The 24,916-nt window shown below is 36.1% G+C and overlaps 2 protein-coding genes across 2 annotated transcripts; one reads left to right on the top strand and one right to left on the bottom strand.

The window, feature by feature from the left end:
• Positions 1-13,244: 13,244 nt before the first annotated feature.
• On the bottom strand, positions 13,245-14,265 carry nupr1b (nuclear protein 1b). Its single transcript, XM_059557265.1, has 3 exons — positions 14,020-14,265; positions 13,629-13,766; positions 13,245-13,547 (listed from the first exon to the last, which is right to left on the bottom strand). The coding sequence occupies exons 1-2, from the start codon at positions 14,117-14,119 to the stop codon at positions 13,639-13,641; spliced, it is 228 nt and encodes a 75-aa protein (XP_059413248.1). The 5' UTR covers positions 14,120-14,265; the 3' UTR covers positions 13,245-13,547; positions 13,629-13,638.
• Positions 14,266-18,439: 4,174 nt separating this feature from the next.
• On the top strand, positions 18,440-22,497 carry LOC132148571 (SAGA-associated factor 29). The gene is made up of 10 exons (XM_059557264.1): positions 18,440-18,608; positions 18,908-18,987; positions 19,117-19,192; positions 19,383-19,455; positions 20,638-20,702; positions 20,781-20,910; positions 21,029-21,175; positions 21,283-21,318; positions 21,812-21,974; positions 22,216-22,497. The coding sequence occupies exons 2-10, from the start codon at positions 18,913-18,915 to the stop codon at positions 22,330-22,332; spliced, it is 882 nt and encodes a 293-aa protein (XP_059413247.1). The 5' UTR covers positions 18,440-18,608; positions 18,908-18,912; the 3' UTR covers positions 22,333-22,497.
• The last annotated feature ends 2,419 nt before the right edge of the window (positions 22,498-24,916 follow it).

Below are 24,916 nucleotides of genomic sequence, written 5' to 3'. Positions count from 1 at the left end.
CTTTTTTGTTTCAAAGACATAAGTCATTATTTTACTTCCATAGAGCTGTCACACATCGCGAGTATATCTGCACACTTGCCTAAACTGCCGTTACATTGAATAACGCTGTTATGCTGCACAACAAAGCTCTTACTGTATTCATGTGGTGTATTCATGTGTTTGCTGTTAGTTGTGGTGAAAGCATTTTGTGAGAAAAAAAGAGTTGCAATAATGAAGAGATCACTGCATTCACGCAATAAACAGACTCTGTCTACTCAGCTCATCACTGCAGCCTTTCATGTGATGGGAAAAGATCGAAAAAATAATTATATAATCAACACTTCCACGATTCGTTAATCTCACGGCTGTAATAGTAACAATATATATATATATATATATATATATATATATATATATATATATATATATATATATATATTTGAGAGGGGTTCCACATGTAATATGCATTTCGAATGCAAAGATGTAAGCCAATCACAACAGTTGTCGTTTACTCTGAGTCTCACAGCAGACACGTCCCTTCAAACACAGCATTCAAGCCAGAGGGCTAATATCAGGATATAAAAATGCTTTTTATTTCTAAATTTTAAATGTAAAAATCATACTAACAATATAAGTACACCTCAGGAAATATAAAAAAAAAGCATTTAAAAAAAGAAAATAATCCATGTCATGGGACCTTTAGCCGTCCGTTGCTTGTGTGCTGCAAGCACATACGAGCTTCATCACTGTGTCTGTCACGTGTCTCTGTTCCCTTTTGGGCTTGAACTGATGGTAAAACTAAGGACATTATTAACTGTCTTTACATTTATTGTTGCGATTATGGAAAGGGGAGTTACAATTCCGACGCGTGCTTGTTGTGTTCGGCCAATCACAATGCACTGGTTCAGTTGGCCAATCAGAGCAGACTGCGCTTGTCAGAGAGAGGGACTTTGTAGAAAACGACATGTTTGAGAGAGGCGGGGCATAGAGGACCTACAATAATGTACAGTATTTGATAAATAATGTGTTTTCTGAACATTAAAGCATGTCAACATATTCTGTTACACCAAATGCAGAAATTAATGATCTTTAAAAAAGCATCATATGACCCCTTTACTAGACATGCTGTCTAGTCTCCTTTCTTGCAAAGCCATGTTTCAGTTTGAGGAGACAAATTAGCTAGAAATAAATTTACTACACAAAGAATTTCAGCGATAATTTAGCGCCTCGTCCTTTCAAACTCAAATTAGTTTTCTGTATGAGCTCTCAAGTGCAACTGATTCCATAACACATTTTTTAATTTATTTGTGTCTTTGTTTCAAAACAAAACAGGACATTCACATACACATTGTAGAGTTGATTTTTTTCACGGTTTTCTTTTGAATGAGAACGTGACTGAATTAAATTAAAAGAGGTGTCAACTTAAGCTTTCGTTATTGTACAGAAGGAAAAAAAGAAAGGACACAAGTGAGATATAGAGGACAGCCTCTGTTTCTTATAAGTGACAGTGACATTGACACTACCAGACATCAAAGTGATGATGTTATGTCCCCTAAACTCGACCTGGCTGTCACCATGGTAATGAGTTGAGGCACAACATTACCAATTTTTACTGAAGTGCACTAGAATACATGCCATTCACTTCACTTTCTCATGTTTCCCTTTTAGTCAAACAAAACTCAAATTGAGAGTTAATTGGACTCTGTATCTGAATTCCTGTCTTGTGCGGTAGCAGAGGAGAGAAAAGCATCTTCAAATGGGGACGCGTTAGATCGGGAGGGGCTGGGGGTCAGTCTGGATAGAGGGGGGAGAAGGAGAAGCCATAAGGGTCTAGGAGCATTGAACATTAATGTGTATGAAATTAAAACTGGATTGTTATCCTCTCAATTAATTAAAGGCCATTAGAATCTAATAGTGCTGAGTACCATTATTTCAGCCTAGCACTGTCAACCAGCTGTTTAGTACTTACTGAGCAGAAAGAAAACAAGTTACAGGTGATGATGGAATGAGAGCGAAACTGATGGATAATTGGTTTGGTACAAATAACATGTAAGAGCCAGAAGGTGAACAGAAAACTGCAAGCAGCTTGGAATGACTAAGTGGCATTAAAACAGTAAAAAAAAACACATATTACTTGTCAACATCAAACAAAAAGTATGTATGTGTGTATAAATATGTCTGAAAAAACTATATGAAAAAAAAAAAAAAAAAAATATATATATATATATATATATATATATATATATATATATATATATATATATATACAGTACAGACCAAAAGTTTGGGCATCAAAACTATGAATTAACACATGTGGAATTATAAATGGAATTATATACATAACAAAAAAGTGTGAAACAACTGAAAATATGTCATATTCTAGGTTCTTGAAAGTATCCACCTTTTGCTTTGATTACTGCTTTGCACACTCTTGGCATTCTCTTGATGAGCTTCAAGAGGTAGTCACCTGAAATGGTCTTCCAACAGTCTTGAAGGAGTTCCCCGAGAGATGCTTAGCACTTGATGGCCCTTTTGCCTTCTGTCTGCGGTCCAGCTCACCCCTAAACCATCTCGATTGGGTTCAGGTCCGGTGACTGTGGAGGCCAGGTCATCTGGCGCAGCACCCCATCACTCTCCTTCTTGGTCAAATAGCCCTTGATGCCTTCAGTGTGACTCTACAATTTTCATAGTCATGAAAATAAAGAAAACTCTTTGAATGAGAAGGTGTGTCCAAACTTTTGGTCTGTACTGTATATGTATATGTATGTATGTGTATGTATATATATATATATATATATATATATATATATGTATATATACAACCCGAATTCCGGAAAAGTTGGGACGTTTAATAAAATGAAAACTAAAGGAATTTCAAATCACATGAGCCAATATTTTATTCACAATAGAACATAGATAACGTAGCAAATGTTTAAACTGAGAAATTTTACATTTTTATCCAAAGTAATTAGCTTAATTAGCTCATTTAAAATTTAATGCCTGCTACAGGTCTCAAAAAGTTGGCACGGGGGCAACAAATGGCTAAAAAAGCAAGCAGTTTTGAAAAGATTCAGCTGGGAGAACATCTAGTGATTAATTAAGTTAATTGATATCAGGTCTGTAACATGATTAGCTATAAAAGCTTTGTCTTAGAGAAGCAGAGTCTCTCAGAAGTAAAGATGGGCAGAGGCTCTCCAATCTGTGAAAGACTGCCTAAAAAAATTGTGGAAAACTTTAAAAACAATGTTCCTCAACGTCAAATTGCAAAGGCTTTGCAAATCTCATCATCTACAGTGCATAACATCATCAAAAGATTCAGAGAAACTGGAGAAATCTCTGTGCGTAAGGGACAAGGCCGGAGACCTTTATTGGATGCCCGTGGTCTTCGGGCTCTCAGACGACACTGCATCACTCATCGGCATGATTGTGTCAATGACATTACTAAATGGGCCCAGGAATACTTTCAGAAACCACTGTCGGTAAACACAATCCGCCGTGCCATCAGCAGATGCCAACTAAAGCTCTATCATGCAAAAAGGAAGCCATATGTGAACATGGTCCAGAAGCGCCGTCGTGTCCTGTGGGCCAAGGCTCATTTAAAATGGACTATTTCAAAGTGGAATAGTGTTTTATGGTCAGACGAGTCCAAATTTGACATTCTTGTTGGAAATCACGGACGCCGTGTCCTCCGGGCTAAAGAGGAGGGAGACCTTCCAGCATGTTATCAGCGTTCAGTTCAAAAGCCAGCATCTCTGATGGTATGGGGGTGCATAAGTGCATACGGTATGGGCAGCTTGCATGTTTTGGAAGGCTCTGTGAATGCTGAAAGGTATATAAAGGTTTTAGAGCAACATATGCTTCCCTCCAAACAACGTCTATTTCAGGGAAGGCCTTGTTTATTTCAGCAGGACAATGCAAAACCACATACTGCAGCTATAACAACAGCATGGCTTCGTCGTAGAAGAGTCCGGGTGCTAACCTGGCCTGCCTGCAGTCCAGATCTTTCACCTATAGAGAACATTTGGCGCATCATTAAACGAAAAATACGTCAAAGACGACCACGAACTCTTCAGCAGCTTGAAATCTATATAAGGCAAGAATGGGACCAAATTCCAACAGCAAAACTCCAGCAACTCATAGCCTCAATGCCCAGACGTCTTCAAACTGTTTTGAAAAGAAAAGGAGATGCTACACCATGGTAAACATGCCCCGTCCCAACTATTTTGAGACCTGTAGCAGAAATCAAAATTGAAATGAGCTCATTTTGTGCATAAAATTGTAAACTTCCTCAGTTTAAACATTTGCTATGTTATCTATGTTCTATTGTGAATAAAATATTGGCTCATGTGATTTGAAAGTCTTTTAGTTTTCATTTTATTAAAATTTAAAAAACGTCCCAACTTTTCCGGAATTCGGGTTATATATATATATATATATATATATATATATATATATATACACACACACACACATACATACAGTAAAGGCCAAAGTTTTTGGCAGTGACATAAATTTGGGGTTTTGCAGAGATTGCTGCTTAAGCTCTTGTGGTGTTCATTCACATTGTTTTAGATTATTGTGTAGAGTGATCAGATGCATTGTAAATAATTGCTTAAATCTTCATTGGCCAAAAAATGAACGTTTCATAAAAAAATATAAAAATAATAATAATTTCACAAAATAGACAAAACATGAGGAGCTAACATTAACTGTGTAATCATATCAGCATCACATGTGAAAGTGTGCATGAGTACTAGTCGGGTGAAATAACTTTCATACTAATTAGATTGTAAGAGCAGACTGATTGCTATAAAAGGAGGGAAAAAGCGCTTCCAGTCATTGTTAGCAATGATTACCTCCAAAGAAACATGTGCAGCTATTATCACTGTGCATTAAAATAGCCTACAGAGAATATTGCACCTGATAGAACCATTTACTGGATCATCAAGAGAGAGGTTCGACTGCAGTGAAGAAGTCTTCAGGACGTCCCAGAGTGTCCAGCAAGCACCAGGACCGTCTCCTCCTGAGGAATCATGACTCCAGTGGTGCAGAGCTTGCTCAGGAACGGCAGCAGGTTTGTGTGAAAGCATCTGCACACACCATGAGCACAAGACTTTTGGACAACGGACTGATGTCAAGAAGGGGACCAAATAAACCACTTCACTACAGGTAAAAGTAAAAGACAGACTGAAATTCTGCAGGAAGTACAATGATTGAACTGCAGAAGACTGGTGCAAAGTTATTTTCTCTGATGAAGCTCCCATCTGACTGTTTGGGACATCTGGAAAATCGTTTGTTGGGAGAAGAAAAGGTGAATGCTGCCATGAGTTCTGTGGCATGCCAACAGAGAAGCTTCCTGAGATCATCCATGTGTGGGGTTGTTCTTCAACTAAGGGAGTGGGCTCTCTCATAATTCTGCCCAAAAACACTGCCATGAATAAAGAGTGGTATCAAAACTTCCTGCAAGAGTGACTTCTTGCAACGATCCATGAGCAGTTTGGTGATTCATGCGCTTTCCAGCATGATGGAGCACCATGTCCAAAGCAAGAGAGATAAAGTGGCTCGAAGACCATTACACTGAAATTTTGGATCCGTGGCCAGCCAACTCCCAGGAATTTCAATCCCACAGAGAACCTGTGGTCAGTTCTCAAAAGGCGAGTGGACAAGCAGAAACCCACAAATTGTGATCAACTCTGGGGAGTAATAAGGCATGAATGGATCTCCATCAGTCAGGATTTGGCCCACAGGCTAATATCCTGCATGCCAAAGCGAACTGCAGAGGTTATGAAGAACAATGGTCAACACTCTAAATATTGACTATTATTATAGATAGATGTACATACATATACTACATACTCTTAAAAACGCTGGGTTGGGACCTGTTACGAGCCCCTGCTCTTTCTCTCTTTCCTTTCCTGAATGCAGCTGCTAATTGGATGTGGGCGGAGACTACTACAAACACCTGAAGCCTCTACCTGTTCAAGAGCTGCTGGCACTTCAATGGCGACTTGCCCTGGGAACTCTGTTTTGTGTTTAGTCTTGTTTCACATTCTCTTTTGTTTAAGGATGGTGAGTGACTGCCTGTTTAGTTAGCAAAGAGTACATAGAAAGCATGGGTAAGTGAGCTGACCCGGAAGACTTTTGCTGTGTTTGATTTCTTCCTCGGGAGATAGGAAGTTTCCTTGACTCTTGAGTTAGTGGTAGTTTAAATTAGTTAGCTCACCAGTCCTTATATAGGATTAGTTTGTTATACACTTTTTGCTGTTTTCCTATTTTTTATATTAATTTTACCTGTATAATAAAACTTAAACTTTTGCCCTGGCCACTGTGGTGTTTGTTGCCTTTAGAATGGCTTTCTTATGTTGGTCCCTAAACCGGGTCGTAACAGGACCGCTGCGTAGGACATTGGGTTGTAAATTGGTCTTAAAGGAGGACGCTGCCCTGGATGATGTAGATGTCGTCACATGCTGTGCTGATGGGGCTTCTTCATGAATACATAAATTATGCTAAAGAGATCATGAAAGTTGACAGTGATGCATGATCTGTATTCATGGACTATGAAACAAACTGTAAGTGTTTAATTTGTAACCACAATGTTAAATGCTTGTTCTGTGTTTAGTAGAGTTTACACCCATTCATACACATGCTCACATTCTTTCACACACACACACACACACACACACATGCGTCTGTTAAATGTTATAATATCAATGTTAATGTTGTGGTTTGTGTACTGTCATGCTAGAATAGTTGGTAAAGAACTTAATTGTACATTTATTGTATAATAATCGTATATTTTTATACAATATATATAAAATTTAACGGTCCAATTTGATCTTAAAAGTTATTTTCAATGTGCATGCTTTATGAACTCCGTAGCTGTTAATGCCATCCTTTTCTGCATTTCTTCTTACATGTTACTTTTTGACATTCTCTTGTTTTTAATAAGTATTTTCCTTTTGGATAATTATTTGTGTGTAAAAGTAATTTTTAAAAGGAACAAGATTTGTAGGTTTAATGCCTAGCTCAATTTGGGTTCATTTTAGCCTGGCAATGCAGTGTTTCCCACAGCCTTATTCGTGGTGGCACTCTGCAAGTTCATTTTCTGCCAGTAGGACTCCCTAAGAGTGAGAGCGGAAGAGGTTTCTCCGGTAACAACTGCAAAGCAGCGCTGAGCTCACAAATGCTGCCTAAGCATTACATGCGAAATGAACTCGAACATTTTCTAAATACAGGTTTCCTTCTGAAATACAGTGATAAAAAACGCCTGCTCTGGTTTTTTAATTCCTGCAATGTAGTAATTTTAAACCATAAAAAAGCAACCCAGCAGGCTGGGTTAAACATGATAACCCAACTGGTTGGGTTAAAATAACCCAGCGTTGGGTTCGTCCCTTTTTGACCCAGCGTTGGGTTGCCAAAATAAGCCAAACTGGGTTGTTTTCAACCCAGCAGTTTTTAGAGTGTATTTTTTTTTTTTTTTTTTAAGAAATTATATTTATAGTTTCTCATATATATATATATATATATATATACAGTTTATGTCTATAATTTGACGGTCAAGTGATTTTTTTTTTCTTTTTAAATCTAATTACATGATGTGCCGATTAAATAAATGAATTCCAAGTTCATCACATGTGAGATTAAAAATTAACCGCAAAAAGATAATTTAAAGTCATTGTGTTATAAGAGAAAAACATTTAATAGACATAACAAAGATTAGATTTAGAAATAAATGTGTTGTTTTAACACACATTTTTTATTTTAATTAAATGATACTCTAAATTAGAAACTAAAACCGCCAGTAGGTGGCAGCAAGTCTTAATTAGTCATTCATTCAACCGATTTGTTTCGAATGGCTAATTCAAAAACAAATGAAGCAAATCTTTATAAATGGGTCACTGAATCATTCGATACATACAAAAATGTGGATTCATTCAGTAATGAAACACCATTGTGTGTTATTCAGGGACACAAAAAAACAGACAATATTGTATCTAAAATGTAACACAATATTAAACAGTTGCATAAAATCAGTATCACATTTGCAATCATGCAAATATTTTGGGGAAAAAAGTGCTCCTCTACAACGTAATGTAGAGGCTAATATATACAAAATTGGGTGCTGAGACCCCCTGAGAAATGGACACATGTGAGTCACACACACAACCACACACACACACACACACACACACACACACACATAAAGGAAGACTATCAGGCAGGCACATTAATGACAGACACATTAATACACTGATCATGTGTGCAGATAGGCAGTAGGGATCATGTCAAAGTGTGTTATGAATGTCTAACCATGTACTCTGGTACACTGGTACACACAAGTGCTGACCCAAGTGGTCTCATGCATGATTAATTCAATTCATTTCAAGTTTATTTGTATAGTGCTTTTCACGATACAAATCGTTGCAAACAGCTTTACAGAAAATTTAATTTCTACAATATATTTAGTAGTAGCTTGTCAGTGGTGACTGTCAAATTGATGTACATATGGCAGAAATGTACAGTAAAATTCAGTTAATGACTTAATCAAACAGACAATGAACACTAATAACAACAATGATAATATGTTGCAATCAAACTTAGCAAAGTTAATGTTGTTTAAGGGCTGGCAACATCTGAGGTCCTCTGAGGGGTTGGCATCATCTCTTCTCAGGTGTTCGGTCATCTCAGGTCTTTGTAAGGGCTGGATCCATACTGAAGCTTGTGTAAGTCCAAGAAACAGAAAAACCAATAGAGACATATTAGCATAGCTGCTGTTCCAACAAAGTAAAATTAATTAGTTTAACCCAAGCTAAAGAATAATAATACGCATTTGATCAGATATAACTGCAGTCCAAGATAATGAGATGCATTATTCGAATGCTTGGCGAAAGAGATGCGTTTTTAATCTAGATTTAAACAGAGAGAGTGTGTCTGAACCCCGAACATTATCAGGAAGGCTATTCCAGAGTTTTTGAGCCAAATGTGAAAAAGCTCTACCTCCTTTAGTGGATTTTACTATCCTAGGAACTACCAAAAGTCCAGCGTTTTGTGACCTTAGGGAGCGTGATGGATTGTAATGTGGTATAAGGCTAGTTAGGAACGCAATAGCTAAACCATTTAGGGCCTTATAGGTAAGAAATAATAATTTGTAACTGATACAGAACTTAATAGGTAGCCAGTGCAGAGACTCTAGCCACTATATTTTGGACTACCTGTAGCTTGTTTATTGAAGATGCAGGACAACCACCTAGAAGTGCATTACAATAGTCCAGTCTAGAGGTCATGAATGCATGAACTAGCTTTTCTGTATCAGAAACAGTTTCGTAGCTTGGCAATGTTTCTAAGATGGAAGAATGCTGTTTTTTTAACATGGGAAATATGATTTTCAAAAGACCAGTTGCTTTCTAATATAACCCCCAGATTACAGAAACACACTCACTCTCACACCAGCTGACACTGGCACGGTCTCCACATCCTTACTGCAACAGCAGGAGCCCGCCAGATGTTCAAACTGAAGAGACATTCATTCAAATGCACAAATAAGCACACGAACACACACACACACTTGCGCATATGCATATCTGAAATACGGAGCAAAGTTTCTGACTCTACACACACTCTTTGCACCCATCCGTCTTCACTAACACGCACACATGCACCATGATAAGAGGTAGACTATGGTCTCTGTGGTCTCTTTAGGAATTTCCAAAGGCTTGTTGCTAGGCAACAAGAGGAGATTCTCTGGCCGTGGTGATATGGTGGAAGGAAATGGATTGAGAGATAGATACAATACTTTAAATTTCATTTTAAAACTACTCCACAAAGTTACTGATACTCTGTTATGTTTGCATCTATTTTCAAAACCGTTCCAAATATATAAAGTAATAGTGAATTTGCTGAATATTTACTCACTTTAGTTTATTCATGATATAGATGAGTTTGCTTCTTCATCAGAACAGATTAAGAGAGATTTAGATTTAGCCAATGGATCCTCTGCAGTGAATGGGTGCCATTAGAATGAGTGTTTAAAGAGCTGATAAAAACATCACAGTAATCCATCATCCAGCCCAGTCAATTAATATCTAGTAATGTGAAAAGCTGTAGGTTTGCTGTGGTGGCTCGTGGGTTTAAAAATAGAGGAGGCACACTGATTGTATTGGTCTGGGGATCCTTGTCGATTGTTATTATCATTATTATTTTTAAAATGGCTTTTTGGTGGCTTTTAGTCAGAAAACATAAAGAAATCGACATGCATACAGCAAGATAATATAATTTCCTTTAACGTTACCTGTCCAATAGCTTGAAGCAAACATCCATCCCTTCTTTAAAATTATATGTTAAAAGAGAGCTGACTGTACTGCCATTTAATTAAGATGACTGCTGTAACCTATATCCATCTTAGGCCTATTCTCCCTATATTTTTTATTTGTATATACGGTTTTAATGACAGCTTGGTAAATCTGTCTGCAATCATAAGTACTTGGTACATTATCAGCGCAGCGGGAGACGTTCAAATTTACGTCTCTATGATGATTGGTTGATTTACCAGAAGGGAGGCTAGTCTCCTCTGCAAGGGTTCTTTTCTCAACACTCCTCAGCGCTGTAAGTGAACACTCGATAGTGATTGGCTATTTTTTTAACCATCGGAGCGGAGGCACGAGCGGTTGTAATTCCATCAGCAGATTCGGCACATTCGCGATAGAAAAGCGGCGCTTTCAAACGTGATTAAAGGTCCCATGACATGGATTATTTCCTTTTCTTTAAATGCTTTTTAATGTTTCCTTAGGTGTACTTATATTGTTAGTATGATTTTTACATTTAAAATTTAGAAATAAAAAGCATTTTTATATCCTGATAATAGCCCTCTGGCTTGAATGCTCTGTTTGAAGGGGCGTGTCTGCTGTGAGACTCCGAGTAAACGACAACTGTTGTGATTGGCTGACATCTTTGCATTTGAAATGCGTATTACATGTGGACCCCTCTCAAATATATATATATATATACTACAGCTGTCGAGATTAACGAATCGTGGATTTGTTGATTATATAATAATTTTTTCGATCTTTTCCCATCACATGAAAGGCTGCAGTGATGAGCTGAGTAGACAGAGTCTGTTTATCGCGTGAATGCAGTGATCTCTTCATTATTGCAACACGTTTTCTCTCACAAAATGCTTTCACCACAACTAACAGCAAACAAATGAATACACCACATGAATACAGTAAGAGCACCGTTGTGCAGCATAACAGCGTCATTCAATGTAACGGCAGTTTGGGCAAGTGTGCAGAAATACTCGCGATGTGTGACAGCTCCGAAAAAAGGGAGCGTTCTTTGATCGCTCTCTGTAGTTAAATCACAATTTAAATAACAGATTTGTTTCATGCTACTAAGAGAAACAACGTGAAGTTGATCGTTTAGTCACTGGCTTGATTCACTGATGCATAAACAGTATTAAACGATTTAGAAAGAAAGTCTGTGTGAACTTGAATGATTAGCTACACATCAGAAATCACTGATCACAGATCAGGCATTAATGAACACTGTTACTCACTGTTTGTGCCGGTGCTGTCGAATCCATATCATAAAAGTCTGTCTGTAACGCCTGTGCTGACATTGCGACTGAATTGTATGTAAATATTTGGGCGGGCAAAGCAGAGAAAGGGGAGGTAACATTTCTCTTTACAACGTCACAAAGAGGAGATTCAAGATCAGCCCGTTTGAGCTTCCATTTTCTCAAAGGCAGAGAAAGATAGCAAAATCTCGATTTGCACCGATTAAAATTTTTAGAAACTTGGGGACCACATACATGCTAGGGGAAGTCATATTAATGTTAAAAAAACCTCAGAAAGTGAAATTTTCATGTCATAGGACCTTTAACATGTAATGGCATTACAGCTGTAAAATTACAAACAAAAGATACACATTCCATTTTAAATTTAAACTGTTGCTTCTTGCCAAAATATGAGTCCATAATCTATAATAACGGTTCCTCAAAAATGTCCTCTCATATCAAAATCAACTGACATCTGTTTTGCACTGCATTTGCTTGTAAATGGTGCTTTACTTGAAAATATTTATCTCCTGATTCAGATGAGAAGCAACATTTTTTTAAAAGTTAGTTTATAAAATGCTTTTCACTAAACAAGATGTTATTTGATACGTGCTGCTAAATGTGTCATTTTACTCTGAGACATGAGATATTCCTACATTTTTATATATTGCATAATAATTTTTCCTTTTTTTCCTTTTGTTGTTCAGTCCTCTTGTTTATACGTATACATATATCCTACAGTTAACCTTTTTGAGCCTTTAGGCTGCAGATGACAGTTCTTTACTCTTGACCTTCACATGCTGATATAATTCAAAGCATGTTTGGAAAGAGAAAAGGAATTAAAATCTGCTCAACCTACAGATTTATGTGACCTAATGCTTTGGTTCAGTGCGCATATCTCTGCATGTTAAATTAGCCTTATATATCTTTCAACATTTATGGACTCCATTTAAAAGTGCTTACATAACTCAAGCTAAACTTATTAATTTAAGTTGCCTTCTGCTTCTTATTCAGTTCGTTTATCGACTAGCTTTGCTTAAGAAACTGCAATATTAAGCAGCCACAACTGTGCATTCTGTGAGTATAATTGTCCTTTTCAGTGTCCAATTACTAAATGTCCAATTACAAATACTTGACTTGGTATGAAGAATGTTGTTTATGAAGTATGGTTTATGTACTGTATAAAGCTCAATCTCTGCATGAGAAGTTGTGTGGGAGTGGTTGCATTTGTTCATTGCACTTCTCGCTCCTGTTGAAAAGACCACTTATACAGAGAGTCATATTTGCTTTGAAATATAGTGCACATGCTTTTCAAAACACTCTTAAATGAGATACATAGTTTTTCCTCTGTGAAAATGTCATTTTCTCATGACACGTCTCATATTCAGCTCCACATCTCTTTACTGCCCTCTTTCTGTCTCGAGATGAGGTCAGATTTTGTGTGCGAGAGATTGCTTTCACCATGTGGCTTTAGCACATGACCGCTATAGATTTTAATGGTATAAGAAGTCACTTGGCACACTTCAGTCAACATTTGAAGTGGATAAAAAGATAAAAAAAAAATTCACAGTTGCCCCATACAAGACAAGAATGGGTAGCCTATTGGTTTGAGGACAACCTCGATGAAAGCTTTTGATCCACTTCAAATGTTGACTACTTGTATATATACACAATTTATTTGCAAGGTGTCAAAGAAATGGTCCATTTTTTGGGATTTATTTTTTGAAAAAGTGGTCTTTATTAAAAGAACTCCTAAAATGTACCAAGACACCAAACGTGTTCAAAGCTACGGTTTAAAACACTACATTCGACATCACAAGCATAACATCGGTTCCGCTGAACAGGTGCTCGTTCTGCAGGGTCCACCACATTTACGGAGCGGTGTGGCCGACAAAAGAGTCCTCTCGACGGGTCACGGCCCGCTCATCTCACCCCGAGGCGGAGCCGCTGCAGCTCGGCGCCCGTTTCCCGCAGAGACACCTGTGGTCGGTTTCCAGTAATAGCCGTCCGATTGAATCTGTAAGACAAACATGATTGATCAATTAACTTCTTTCACCCTCTCTCTCGATGTTAATGTGAGAAGAGATGTTTGACACACATCCTCTGCGTCACTCTTTGGATTTCTTCTCCGCGTTCTGGAGCTTCTCCACGATTTTGCGCTCGTGTCCCGCGGGGTTGGGTCTGTTCGTGTTACAGCTCGCCTCCTTCTTCGTCCTGCCCTTGCGACTAGCGCACTCTGTAGTCAACACAGAAAACAAGTCAGTTACAAGTACGGGTTCAACTCAGAACTAATACATTTTGAAGAACAATGATAATGAACGAAACCCTTTAAAACCAATTAGTGTTGCCAAATCCATACAAAGCCGCCATGACAACACTGCGTCTTACACAACTCTAAAACTCTAAAAACTTCACTTTTTCTAAACCTTTAGAGTAGCTTAATAATAATAATAACCTAATAATAATAAAAAAAAGTTTTAAAAACTTACCGGTATAACGGTCTGTTAAGTTATAATATTCATATTCATCGTAGTAGCGGTCCTCAAAAGTGGTCGGTTCAATGTTTTTCACGTCAACGTGGTTGCTCATATTGTCAGCGAAGAGAAAACTTCTGGAGCAACAGCGGAGAAACGTTCAACTCTGAAGAGCTGGGAAATGTGCGAGGTTCAGTTATAGATGTGTGTCTTGTCGTCTTTCTTGTCCTCGGTTCAAGTGTTGTTTACGAGCCTGTAAAGTTGCTTTATTTAAAGACGTCGCTCCGCCTTGAGTTCCTTCAGTTCCCGCCTATGGATGGGTCAACCTGACCAGAGGGAAGAAAAATTGCATCAGATGTGAGTTAATGTTTAATCAGCAGAACCGGGTTGCCAGGCTGTCACAACAAAACCCGTCCGATTGGCACTCAAAACTAACCCAGTCGTCTTGGGCGGAGGGTAAAATAGCTACAAGGTTGTTGTTGTTGTTTTTTTTGTTTTGTTTTTTGGCCGGTTTCCATGGTAAAAAATAAATAAAATAAAATACACGTTTAATTGGCTAAATACCACTTTATTTTGGTCGTTTCAACCCGTTTAAACGAAAAACTAAATGTCCCTAATCCGCGGACCTGGCAACCCTCAGCAGACCTCACCTACTTCTAGACCGGATGTCCTTCAGAGCAGATTACATTGTTTTTGTTTTCACTCGCACTTTTGTTTTATAATTTCACTTGATAAGGATCTCAGAACTTAGGTCTAACTGTCTGTGCATGCTGTCCCTTTCTTCTTCCTCTTCATTTCAGTAATAGAGAGAGAAAAAAACATTTCAATTAGTCTAATATTTCTGTTTTCACGAACTCTCTTTCTCCCTCTGAGTGTGTTTGCTTATATCTGATAAAGATTAGACAGATTAGATTAATTTAGTTAATGTTTGTCCCTCTGTTATTTGCACCTGACTTTGTGTTCAGACTTCTCACGTCCCTCTGTGGACTGTGACCTACTAACATTCTCTATTGTAAAGAAAACATTTTATATACAAATTTGTTGTCTTTAGAGAGTGCAAGACTCATTTCAGTAGCCTTTTGTGTGAATGTCTAAAAGGTTTGCTTGTTCACTGTTGGAGATCTACTCCAGATGATTAGTGTGTCAAAATGGGTAACTGTATCATATTTGACTGATCATAGGAAATATCTTTGAATTGCACTTGCTGGGAAAAACAGCAGAATAAATGCCTCTTTTTTGCAGTGTGACTGGCAATATTCACAATGTTTAATCCTTTCTCAGTTTATTTTGTGTGTCAGTGCTGCTTGTGTGCCTAATAGCTAAACAGACTCATCAAATGTGTGTGTGTAACCAAGCATGACAAAATGCCCGACAGCGGCTTCTGTCATCAGCATAGAGGATCGTGGGATGCAGTCTGCCACAGCTGGCAAAACCACTTCCTCCACTGGGAAAGGGGAAGCCCAATCCATCATTCTAGTTTCATTGCAGCCACAAGCTGTTTTGTTCCTTGCCATCAGGCAATCGTTATTGCACCATCAAAGCAAAGACTAACAGACTAAAGCTTCCACCCTACTGCAGTTCATAGACTAAATAACATTTTCTCAACAAAATAACAAAATCTAGTTAGCACGACCCAGTTAGTTCCTGTTGATGCCATTATGTGAGATTCTAAAAAGCAAAAAAACATCTTTTCCCAATGAAAGCCAATCAAAAGGAATATTGGTTGCACTTTATTTTACAGTACGTATACTTACATGTACTTATAGTGTACTTACAGTGTATTTATCTAAGAAAGTTCTGGTAATACAAGGTAACTACATGGGGTAGGGTTAGGTTTAGGGGTAGGTTCAGGGTTAGTTCCTAGTTATTACATAGTTATTGTAATTACTACAATAAGTACATAGTATGTACATGGGGAACAGGACTGTAAAATAAAGTGCTACCGGAATATTAATATCTTTAAATGTTCTACACTCTTAAAAATAAAGGTGCTTCAAAAGGTTCTTCAAACAATGCGATAGAAGAACCACTTTTGGTTCCACAAAGAAACATTCAGTCAAAGGTTCTTTAAAGAACCATCTCTTTCTTACCTTTTTATAATCTGAAGAACTTTCTTTCACCAAAAAGAAGCTTTTGTGAAACAGAAAGATCCTTCAGATGTTAAAGGTTCTTTATGGAACCATTTAGACAAAAAGGTTCTTCTATGGCATCGTGAAGCACCTTTATTTTTAGGAGTATATTCATCAAAGAATTCAGACTGGTGAAAATTCTTTACCATCACGGGAACAGATTACATTTTAAAATGCATTAACATTTAAAAAACTTACTTTAGATTGTAATTATATTTCACAATAACTGTAAAACAATTCTAGTTGTTGATCAAATAAATGCAGTCTTCAAAATTCACCCATGTATTTTACAAGATTGACTATTTTAGTCTTTTTAATATAAAATGTTTAATTCAGTGTGTTGTTTGTCATTTTTTTCTTTGCTGTTTCTTTGTAACCATTACAAATTACTAGCAATTTTCTAGCAAAAAATTGTTTTAAATCGTACACCATTTTAAAAAATACTTTTACATTTCTTATTTCTATTGCTAAACTGTTTTTGTTTTACTTTTCCCCTGGCATGCTCCCATTTTGAACTCCATTGTACAAGCATATATTCTTCACTCATTACAATGGAATTTGGCAGAGGTCTGTGTGATGACTGCTGTGGATATTTTTGGGTGATGTAGTTTACAGTAAGACTTCTGTGGTTCTGTGTTGTTGTAATGACAGAGGAAGAGTGCAAGAGATTCAGTTTTTCTACTGCACTCAAATATTCCACGATGTAGCCTTGTGTACATGAGCGCATGAGCTAAGGGAGGCTAGACATTACAGAATTTATTTCTTCTTTCAGAGCCATAAACAATGCTGAGGGAGCACAGGAGCAGAACACACAGTGTGTTTTTCTCTTTTTTTTCTGGAGCTCTCTAACCATCACTCTGTGATATGTTTGGTTATGTTTTCTCCCATAAAATAAAACCTTGCTTTTCCCTATATTCTCTTTAATTTTATGCTCTGTTTTAGTACAAATTCTTCTCTTTTGCTTTCCCTCTTTTGCATTGACTGTTTGCCTTGGCTCTCAAACTGATGTCATGTGAGGGTGAGGCATTCTGTACAGTAAATATTTACAAAGTTATTGGCTGAGCCAATATGCATTCAGCTATGAAGACATAACAAATCTCTCTGTTTTTCTCCATCCTTCTAGCTCAGATCAGTAACATTTTGCCAGATAAACCACACTTTACTTTCAACCACATGCTCTCACCAGTCTGAAACAGTCTGTTTGTTGAAAATGAACTCCATATTATTTCAACATTCACAGCGTTTGGACACAGTAATGTTCAAGTCAGACATATGAGGGCTTACTGAATGTTCAACTGACTCTTTCATTTCATATTTTACAGTTGCTTTTTTTCTCCATACATCTCATTTGCCATGTGTTTAAACTTTGGCCCGTTTGCTCATGATGGTACTTTGCAAAAGTATAAAAACATAAATAGCACCAGCTAAACAAGAAACAATGAATTTTAACCTCAGAAACCTTGAAACCATTTTAACACATAAATGCTTCTTGAAATAAACCCATTTTTTTTCTAAACACAAGGGACATTTTTTTTCTAAACACAAAAATGAATATAAAAGACATCTAAATGCACAATGGGTATAAATAAATTAATGTGACATAATAATATCTATATAAATAGTTTAAAATAAAGAACAACCACCCCAAAAATAACCAAAATGTATGGGCCTAAACTTAACCCTAGATACATCTAACTAGCCAAATATTTAGGTTAGTGTGGTGATAGTGAGGATAATGCTGAAGATAACTCAAGATAATCCCTTCTTTTGTGGCACATTACATAGGACTTTCATTATCTTTTGATTTTATAGTGTGTTGTAAATGTCATATAGTGGCAACATATAGGATATGTTTTAGAAATAGTTGCATCATTTAAACTATTAGTATTAATGATTTATGCTGGGAGGAAGGAGAGTATAGGAACTATCATAACCCGCCTCAGAATTTGTAATACTGGACTTAATAGTACATTGGCAAGCACCCAACTGGGGAATGTCAACAAGAAGCAGTCAAATGTGTATTACTTCACTGTATGAAATACAACGAGAGATATCTTCTTATTCGGTCAATGAAGAAGGTAAAACACCATGACTTTTCTTTATCAGGTCTATTAGGGAAAACATCTAGTAAGATATATGATGATATTAATAAATTTATAAAAGAAAATCAATTAAGTAAGATAGAGTTTTTATTGATTTATTTATTTATTATCATTATTATTATGCTTTTTCGCATCCCATGTATATGCATGTATGTTGATCCACACTCCAGTCCAGTCGGTGGCGATGCACTTAAGATGGATTTCCAACCGCCAATAAAACACCAAAGAAGAAGAAGAAAGAAAGAAAGAAAGAAAAAAAATCCTAATATGCTTTAAGGAAAGTGAAACTGTTTCAAATAGATGGTTTTCGTTCATAGTTCGTGTATATATGCATGAGGTGAATCTGGAGAGCGTCGCTGAACTGTGTTTGAAGGTGAGATCGTTCACGCTTTTCTTGTTCATCTGTGCGCGGGAGTTCCGTCCAGTCAATGGCGCTCTGTTGTATACATGGATTTAAGCTACATAAATCACACGTAAAATACATTAGTTTTTTATTTAGAATTATTGTATTATGGAAATGATATTTTAATTTTGGGCAATGTTAGTGGTACCGTTTAATTGTATTATTTGTAATTGTAATATTTATATTTTTTCTTTAAGGTTCTTTTACATTTTAATTGGAGTCTTAATAATGTTAGTTAAATCTAACCGATATAACTCTTGTTGTTGCAGGTACAATGGCTTTAGTGTCAGCAGACACCAAAATCGCAGAGTTGCTGAATGAGCTGCATCAGCTCATAAAACAAACCCAGGTGAGCACTCCTCTGCTGTCCCATGCATGATCACTGTAGTTTGAGTCTGTATGCTTTAGGAAGGACCTCCTTTTTCGTACACTTTACACTCACCCAGTCTTTCTTTCCTAATCTTTCTTAAATACACAGGAAGAGCGATCAAGAAGTGAACACAACCTTCTCAACATCCAGAAAACACATGAAAGGATGCAGACAGAAAATAAGAGTAAGGCATGAATTCCTATTGCATTGTTTACAATGAAAATAAGTCACATTCATGTTAAGTTAATAACTGTAATAATCACATTAAGAGAATAAGTAATGTTCATTATTGTCAAACTAGATCTCTCTTATATTTGTATTTATGAATTTAATTTCTCATCTGATATCCTTTAATCTACTTCTAACTTTTTCAGCTTCTCCATATTATCGGACAAAACTGAGGGGTCTTTACACTACAGCTAAAGCTGATGCTGAGGCTGAATGTAGGTAAGCTGCTGCCTTTTGGATCAATGCAAAGGATGCACCTTGACTTTAAGAAATACTAAAATACACAAATCAGTACTGAAATACACAAGATGATTCACAAAATGATCTGTTCCTGAAATGAATTGTTTTCGTCTTGACAAGAAACATCTGGAAGATCTTGAGCATCTTGTGGTTGTATAGCCCCATCTTGTGGAACTTTTGTCTAAGGCTCTCAGATGTGTGCACTACAAATAATCCTTATATGTCAGTTTAACTAAACGAGATGTACATTTTTAACACTTGGTATTTCAATGTGACATGGTATAACAAGAATATCTCTTGAAGAGCTCTTCTTAGTCCACTGCATTATTTCCTTCCCATTATTTTTTTAATGTTTCCTTTGTATTCTGCTGAAACGGTATGAAAAAAGACAACATATACTGCACATCTGTGGAATGTTTCTGATTTCATTTCTGATATAAACCATGAATAATTCACTTGAATGCACCAAGAATCGCTTGTTTTTCTCCCCAATTCCTCACGTCTCTTTACAGGGCTGTTTTCACATGAATGCTTTAAAATATAACTGTCCCCCCTTTTAACTTCTAATCCCTATCAGCCATGTTTATTGTTTCTAAAACGGATAAATACAATATTTTTTTACCTGTTAAAATGGCGAAAATCACATTATCACTCAATGTTCTAGTTAATTAATATTTTTGACAAAGACAACATACTATACCACATAATATAGACATATTACTGCAGTGATATTTAACATGTGTGATATTGGTGCTGAAATAATCGGGCACTGGGGGTTATTTGTGATATAACATCCATCCATTACATTTTATGTAAGTTATCTGCTATCCTGATTGTTTTAATTGATTGAGCCTATATTACATGCTATCAGAATTTGATCTTACTTTTTGGGCATGTAAATATCAGCTGTACCAAACCGCATATTCTTGCTCAATATGGGCCTCTGAATAAAATTGAGATATTCCTTGAGTATGAGCTCCATATTCCCCTATATTATACAAAATGAGCCATAAAAGCCTGATGTATCAAATATGATACTCAAAATGTTTTTTTTCTCCCCAAATAACTGATCCATTTCAAGAACTTCTATTTTTCTGACCATTTTGTCATGTCAGGCTTCACAGCGTTATTTGATCAGATTTATATGCATCTCTCCCACAGTATACTTCGACGGGCACTTGACAAGATTGCAGAAATTAAATCCCTTTTGGAGGAAAGACGGATTGGTAAGTCTTGGACATTAGTTTGTAAACGTGTGCATCTGGACAGTTGTGGAAGCTAATCAAACCCTTCCTTTTCTCCAGCTGCCAGAATGGCAGGGGTGTACAGTGACACCGACCCACCCAAAAAGACCATGCGCAGAGGTGTCCTGATGACCCTGTTACAGCAGTCAGCCATGACACTTCCTCTCTGGATCGGCAAACCTGGCGAGAGGTACCATGCAGAGTCTCCTACATTATGTTTTCTTTGTTTTAGAAATGCTTCTTTAGTTGGTGAATAATGAGTTACAATTATTACATTTCACAAATTCATCCCCGTCTTACTCCTTCAGTCCACCACCACTGTGTGGCGCTATACCAGCAAGCAGTGACTATGGGGCTAAACAGGGCGACAAGGTGGCGGCGCGTGTGAAGGCTGTGGATGGTGATGAACAGTGGATTCTTGCCGAAGTTGTCAGCTACAATCACTCCACCAACAAGTAATCATCCACCAGTTGAGCTCAGCTACAGGGCTATATTTCATTTTAGCTTTTAAACCTGATTGTGTGAAATGATAATGTAACATTATGATATTATCTTTTATCAGGTATGAAGTGGATGACATTGATGAAGAGGGTAAAGAGTAAGTACAATTCCATTATTCATCCAACATATGAATTGATACACTGCTGTTCTTTTTTTTTATTTTTATAAATTAATATTTTAGCAAGGATGCATTCTATTGATTGACAATTAATACATTTATAATGTTACAAATTATACATTTGTTTAAAATAAATACATTTTAACTGTCTAGTCATCAAAGAATCCTGAAAAGAATGCATTACAGTTTCCACAAAAAAAAAATTCAATAAGTGATAATAATAAGAAATGTTTCTTGAGCAGCAAATCAGCATATTAGAATGATTTCTGAAGAATCGTGTGACACTGAAGACTGGAGGAATGATTCTGAAAATTCAGCTTTTCCATCACAGGAATAAATTACTTTTTAAAAATATATTCAAATATCAACTGACACTATTTTACTTAGAGACTCCAAACGTTTGAACAGTAATGTGATTCCAGGAATGCTTCCAGGAATTTATTCAAACGAGCTCTTTTTCTGTTTTGTTCAGGAGACACACATTGAGTCGGAGGAGAATAATTCCTCTCCCACAGTGGAAAGCAAACCCAGAAACGGACCCAGAGGCCCTGTTCAGTAAGGATCAGCTGGTGCTGGCCCTCTATCCACAGACCACGTGCTTTTACAGAGCTCTGATCCACACACCGCCACATCGGGTGAGCGCAACAAGAAAGACAAAAAGAGTTCAAAGACTGATTGAAGTGTAGAATTAGAGGATTCAGGGGTACTTGAAGTGTTGAAGATTTGCAGTGCTTTTCTAAACCCTTTGAAAGTCATAGAATTAATGTTAGTCTATTAGAATATTTATTTTTTATGTGTTTTGTGGCATCATTAGACCAGTTATATACAAAGAATATTTATTTCCCTGTATTTTGACACATCTTGCGTCTTTTCCAGCCCCAGGATGACTACTCCGTTCTGTTTGAGGACACATCTTATGCTGATGGCTATTCTCCACCTCTCAACGTCGCTCAGCGATATGTAGTGGCCTGCAAGGAGAACAAAAAGAAGTGACAGCAATATGAAACAATGTTTGCAAAAAGACCCTGCATGATTGTTGTGATTGAAAACAAGAAATTGAGCATTGATTCTGTTTTATGTGACCCCCCCCCCCCCCCCCCCCATTCTGGTTAACATGTATTGGTATGTTTTATACTGCATCTTTTGTATTTGTGGATCTGGATGCAAGGACAACAACTGCAAGTGAATTGTGCTAACGTAATAAACCCTTTACATATGAATGAATGGTACACAAATCTATCGCCTCTTATTTATAAAGGCTAAATAATACATGCTTTAAATCTTAAAAGTGGGTCTTGTAAAAGTTTACCTAATATTTGGAATTGATGTTCAGTCAATATTATTTTTAAATGGCAGATTCTGTTAAGGTTTTTTTTTAAAATTACTATTATTATTCATCTTGAATATATAATTACATCCTTGATCTTGAGATAAATTACATTTTTTTAATATAACCATTTCACCACTCCTAGTCCCTTTTTCTACCGTAGTATTGTATTATGGAATGAAGCTGTTATTAATCATTTATCTTCTGTTTTCTGGTTAAAATAGTTATATGAGTCATCTTATCGTACTATATATTCACTAAAATATTCAACTCATCATCAATGTAAGAATCCACGTAATAAAGTGTTTTATTTATTTATTTATTTTATTTTATATCGATGCCCAGGTACCAAAGATAAAAGTACAGAGAATGTCATTGTTGCGTTCAAAGATGTGACATTACTTGCAAAGAACCATTTATAGACGTATGACAGAATAATGTTTTTTTAAATTATTATTATTTATAGATTTTTTTCTCGACGGAATAAAGTGTTTTTTTTATTTTTTATTTAAATTATTCAAAAACATTAATTCCAACAACTCAACATACAACAATAATGGTTCACATAAAAAATATTACACTTTTAGATATATTGACAAATCATAACAAAAAAACACATAAAAAAAATATATATATTTCCTCCTTTTTCCTATTTATATATTCAGAATATATATAATTTAGTGAACATAGTGGGGGCATTATAGTATCAAGAATTTCTCCATAAATTTGAATGAAATTTCGTTCTTTTTATTTTTAATTAAATTTAACGGTTTCTTTAGCGATTCCATCTCGATTAAGAATAAATTACATTTAGGTATGCATTTTGCACATTTTTGTTTATGGATGTAATATTTACCATGAAAGATGTAAAACTTCACCACATATTCAAACATTTTGCTTCTGTGTGTGAAAGAACATATAACATCTTTAAGAGATAATTTATAATTCACCTTTTTTGGGGCAAAAAGAAAAGAACTAACGTCAGACCAAAATTTTAAAGAAACATCACAATTGTAAAATAAATGAGCCAAGTCTTCCTCATGTACAGTACAACAAATACATTTGTTGTCAAGGTCCATGAATTTTGATAATAAGGCTTTACATGGGTAGATTTTGTGAAGTATTTTAAAGTGTACCTCTTAAACTTTATTTAGCATACAAAATTTATTGGGATTTAACCATGCTTCTTTCCAATGAATATCAGCAATTTGTGCATTCCAAAAAAAATTCCCTCTAGGAGAAATTTTATGTTTGGATTGAAAAATGAATCTGATATTTCATTCTTACAGGAATGAGAAAATAGTTTGATACCATCAACTATTAACTCAGGAAATTAGCTTTCGCTACTTCCAAAAGTAAGGTGACTTTTCAACAAATGTTTTAACCCATTGGGAATAGCTTTAACTGAAGTTTTGCTGAAACTCTTTAAATGGAATGGGGAAATTGTAACATAAACATAAAATCTTCATAAGACAAAACATTTCCATTTTCATCAAACAAATCCATGACAAAATATTTTTTTTTTCAAACCATTTGCGTAAAAATAAAGATTTATTCCTAGAGGTAATAAGACAATTGTTCGAGAGAAGCATTTTGTGTGGAGAAAAATTGTGATGGGAACCAATTTTCCAAGCTAATAACACTTGCTGGTAAAATTTGGATAGATTAATTGGTAATTTCCCAGGCAGATAGTTACATCTCAATAGAAAAGATAAGCCTCCAAGCTTGTTAAAGATGGACTGAGGAATAAAGAACCATAATGAGTTTTAATTTCTTTGACAGTTTCTTAACCAATTAAGTTGAAAAGTATTGTTAATATATATATATATAAAAAATCTAACATCTCTAAGCCACCATCAACTCTTTTGCCTGATATAATGTCCTTTTTTAACTTGCAAGGTTTCTTTTTCCAAATAAAGTCGAGAAAGGTTTTATTAATTTCTTTGGAAGTTTTATCACTGACATAAAGGGAGAGAGTTGGATAAACAAATCTGGAAAGACCCTCAGCTTTGGAAAGCACAACTCTCCCAAACAAAGTCAGATCCCTTTGTAACCAGTTGTTAAAGATATTTTTAGTTTTTTTTATTTTAGGCATAAAATTCAGTTGTTCACGTATAAGTTTATTTTTAGAAATATAAATGCCAAGGTATTTAATAGAGTCCTTTACTGGTATGATTTCAACTAATAGATCTATAGAATCGTGTATAAATAATATTTCACATTTTTTAAACGGAATAAAGTGTTCAGTGA

Source organism: Carassius carassius, chromosome 9, assembly GCF_963082965.1.
Source record: "Carassius carassius chromosome 9, fCarCar2.1, whole genome shotgun sequence".
NCBI lineage: Eukaryota > Metazoa > Chordata > Actinopteri > Cypriniformes > Cyprinidae > Carassius > Carassius carassius.
Note: the sequence above shows the minus strand (reverse complement) of the source record. Positions and strands in the feature narration are given on the sequence as shown.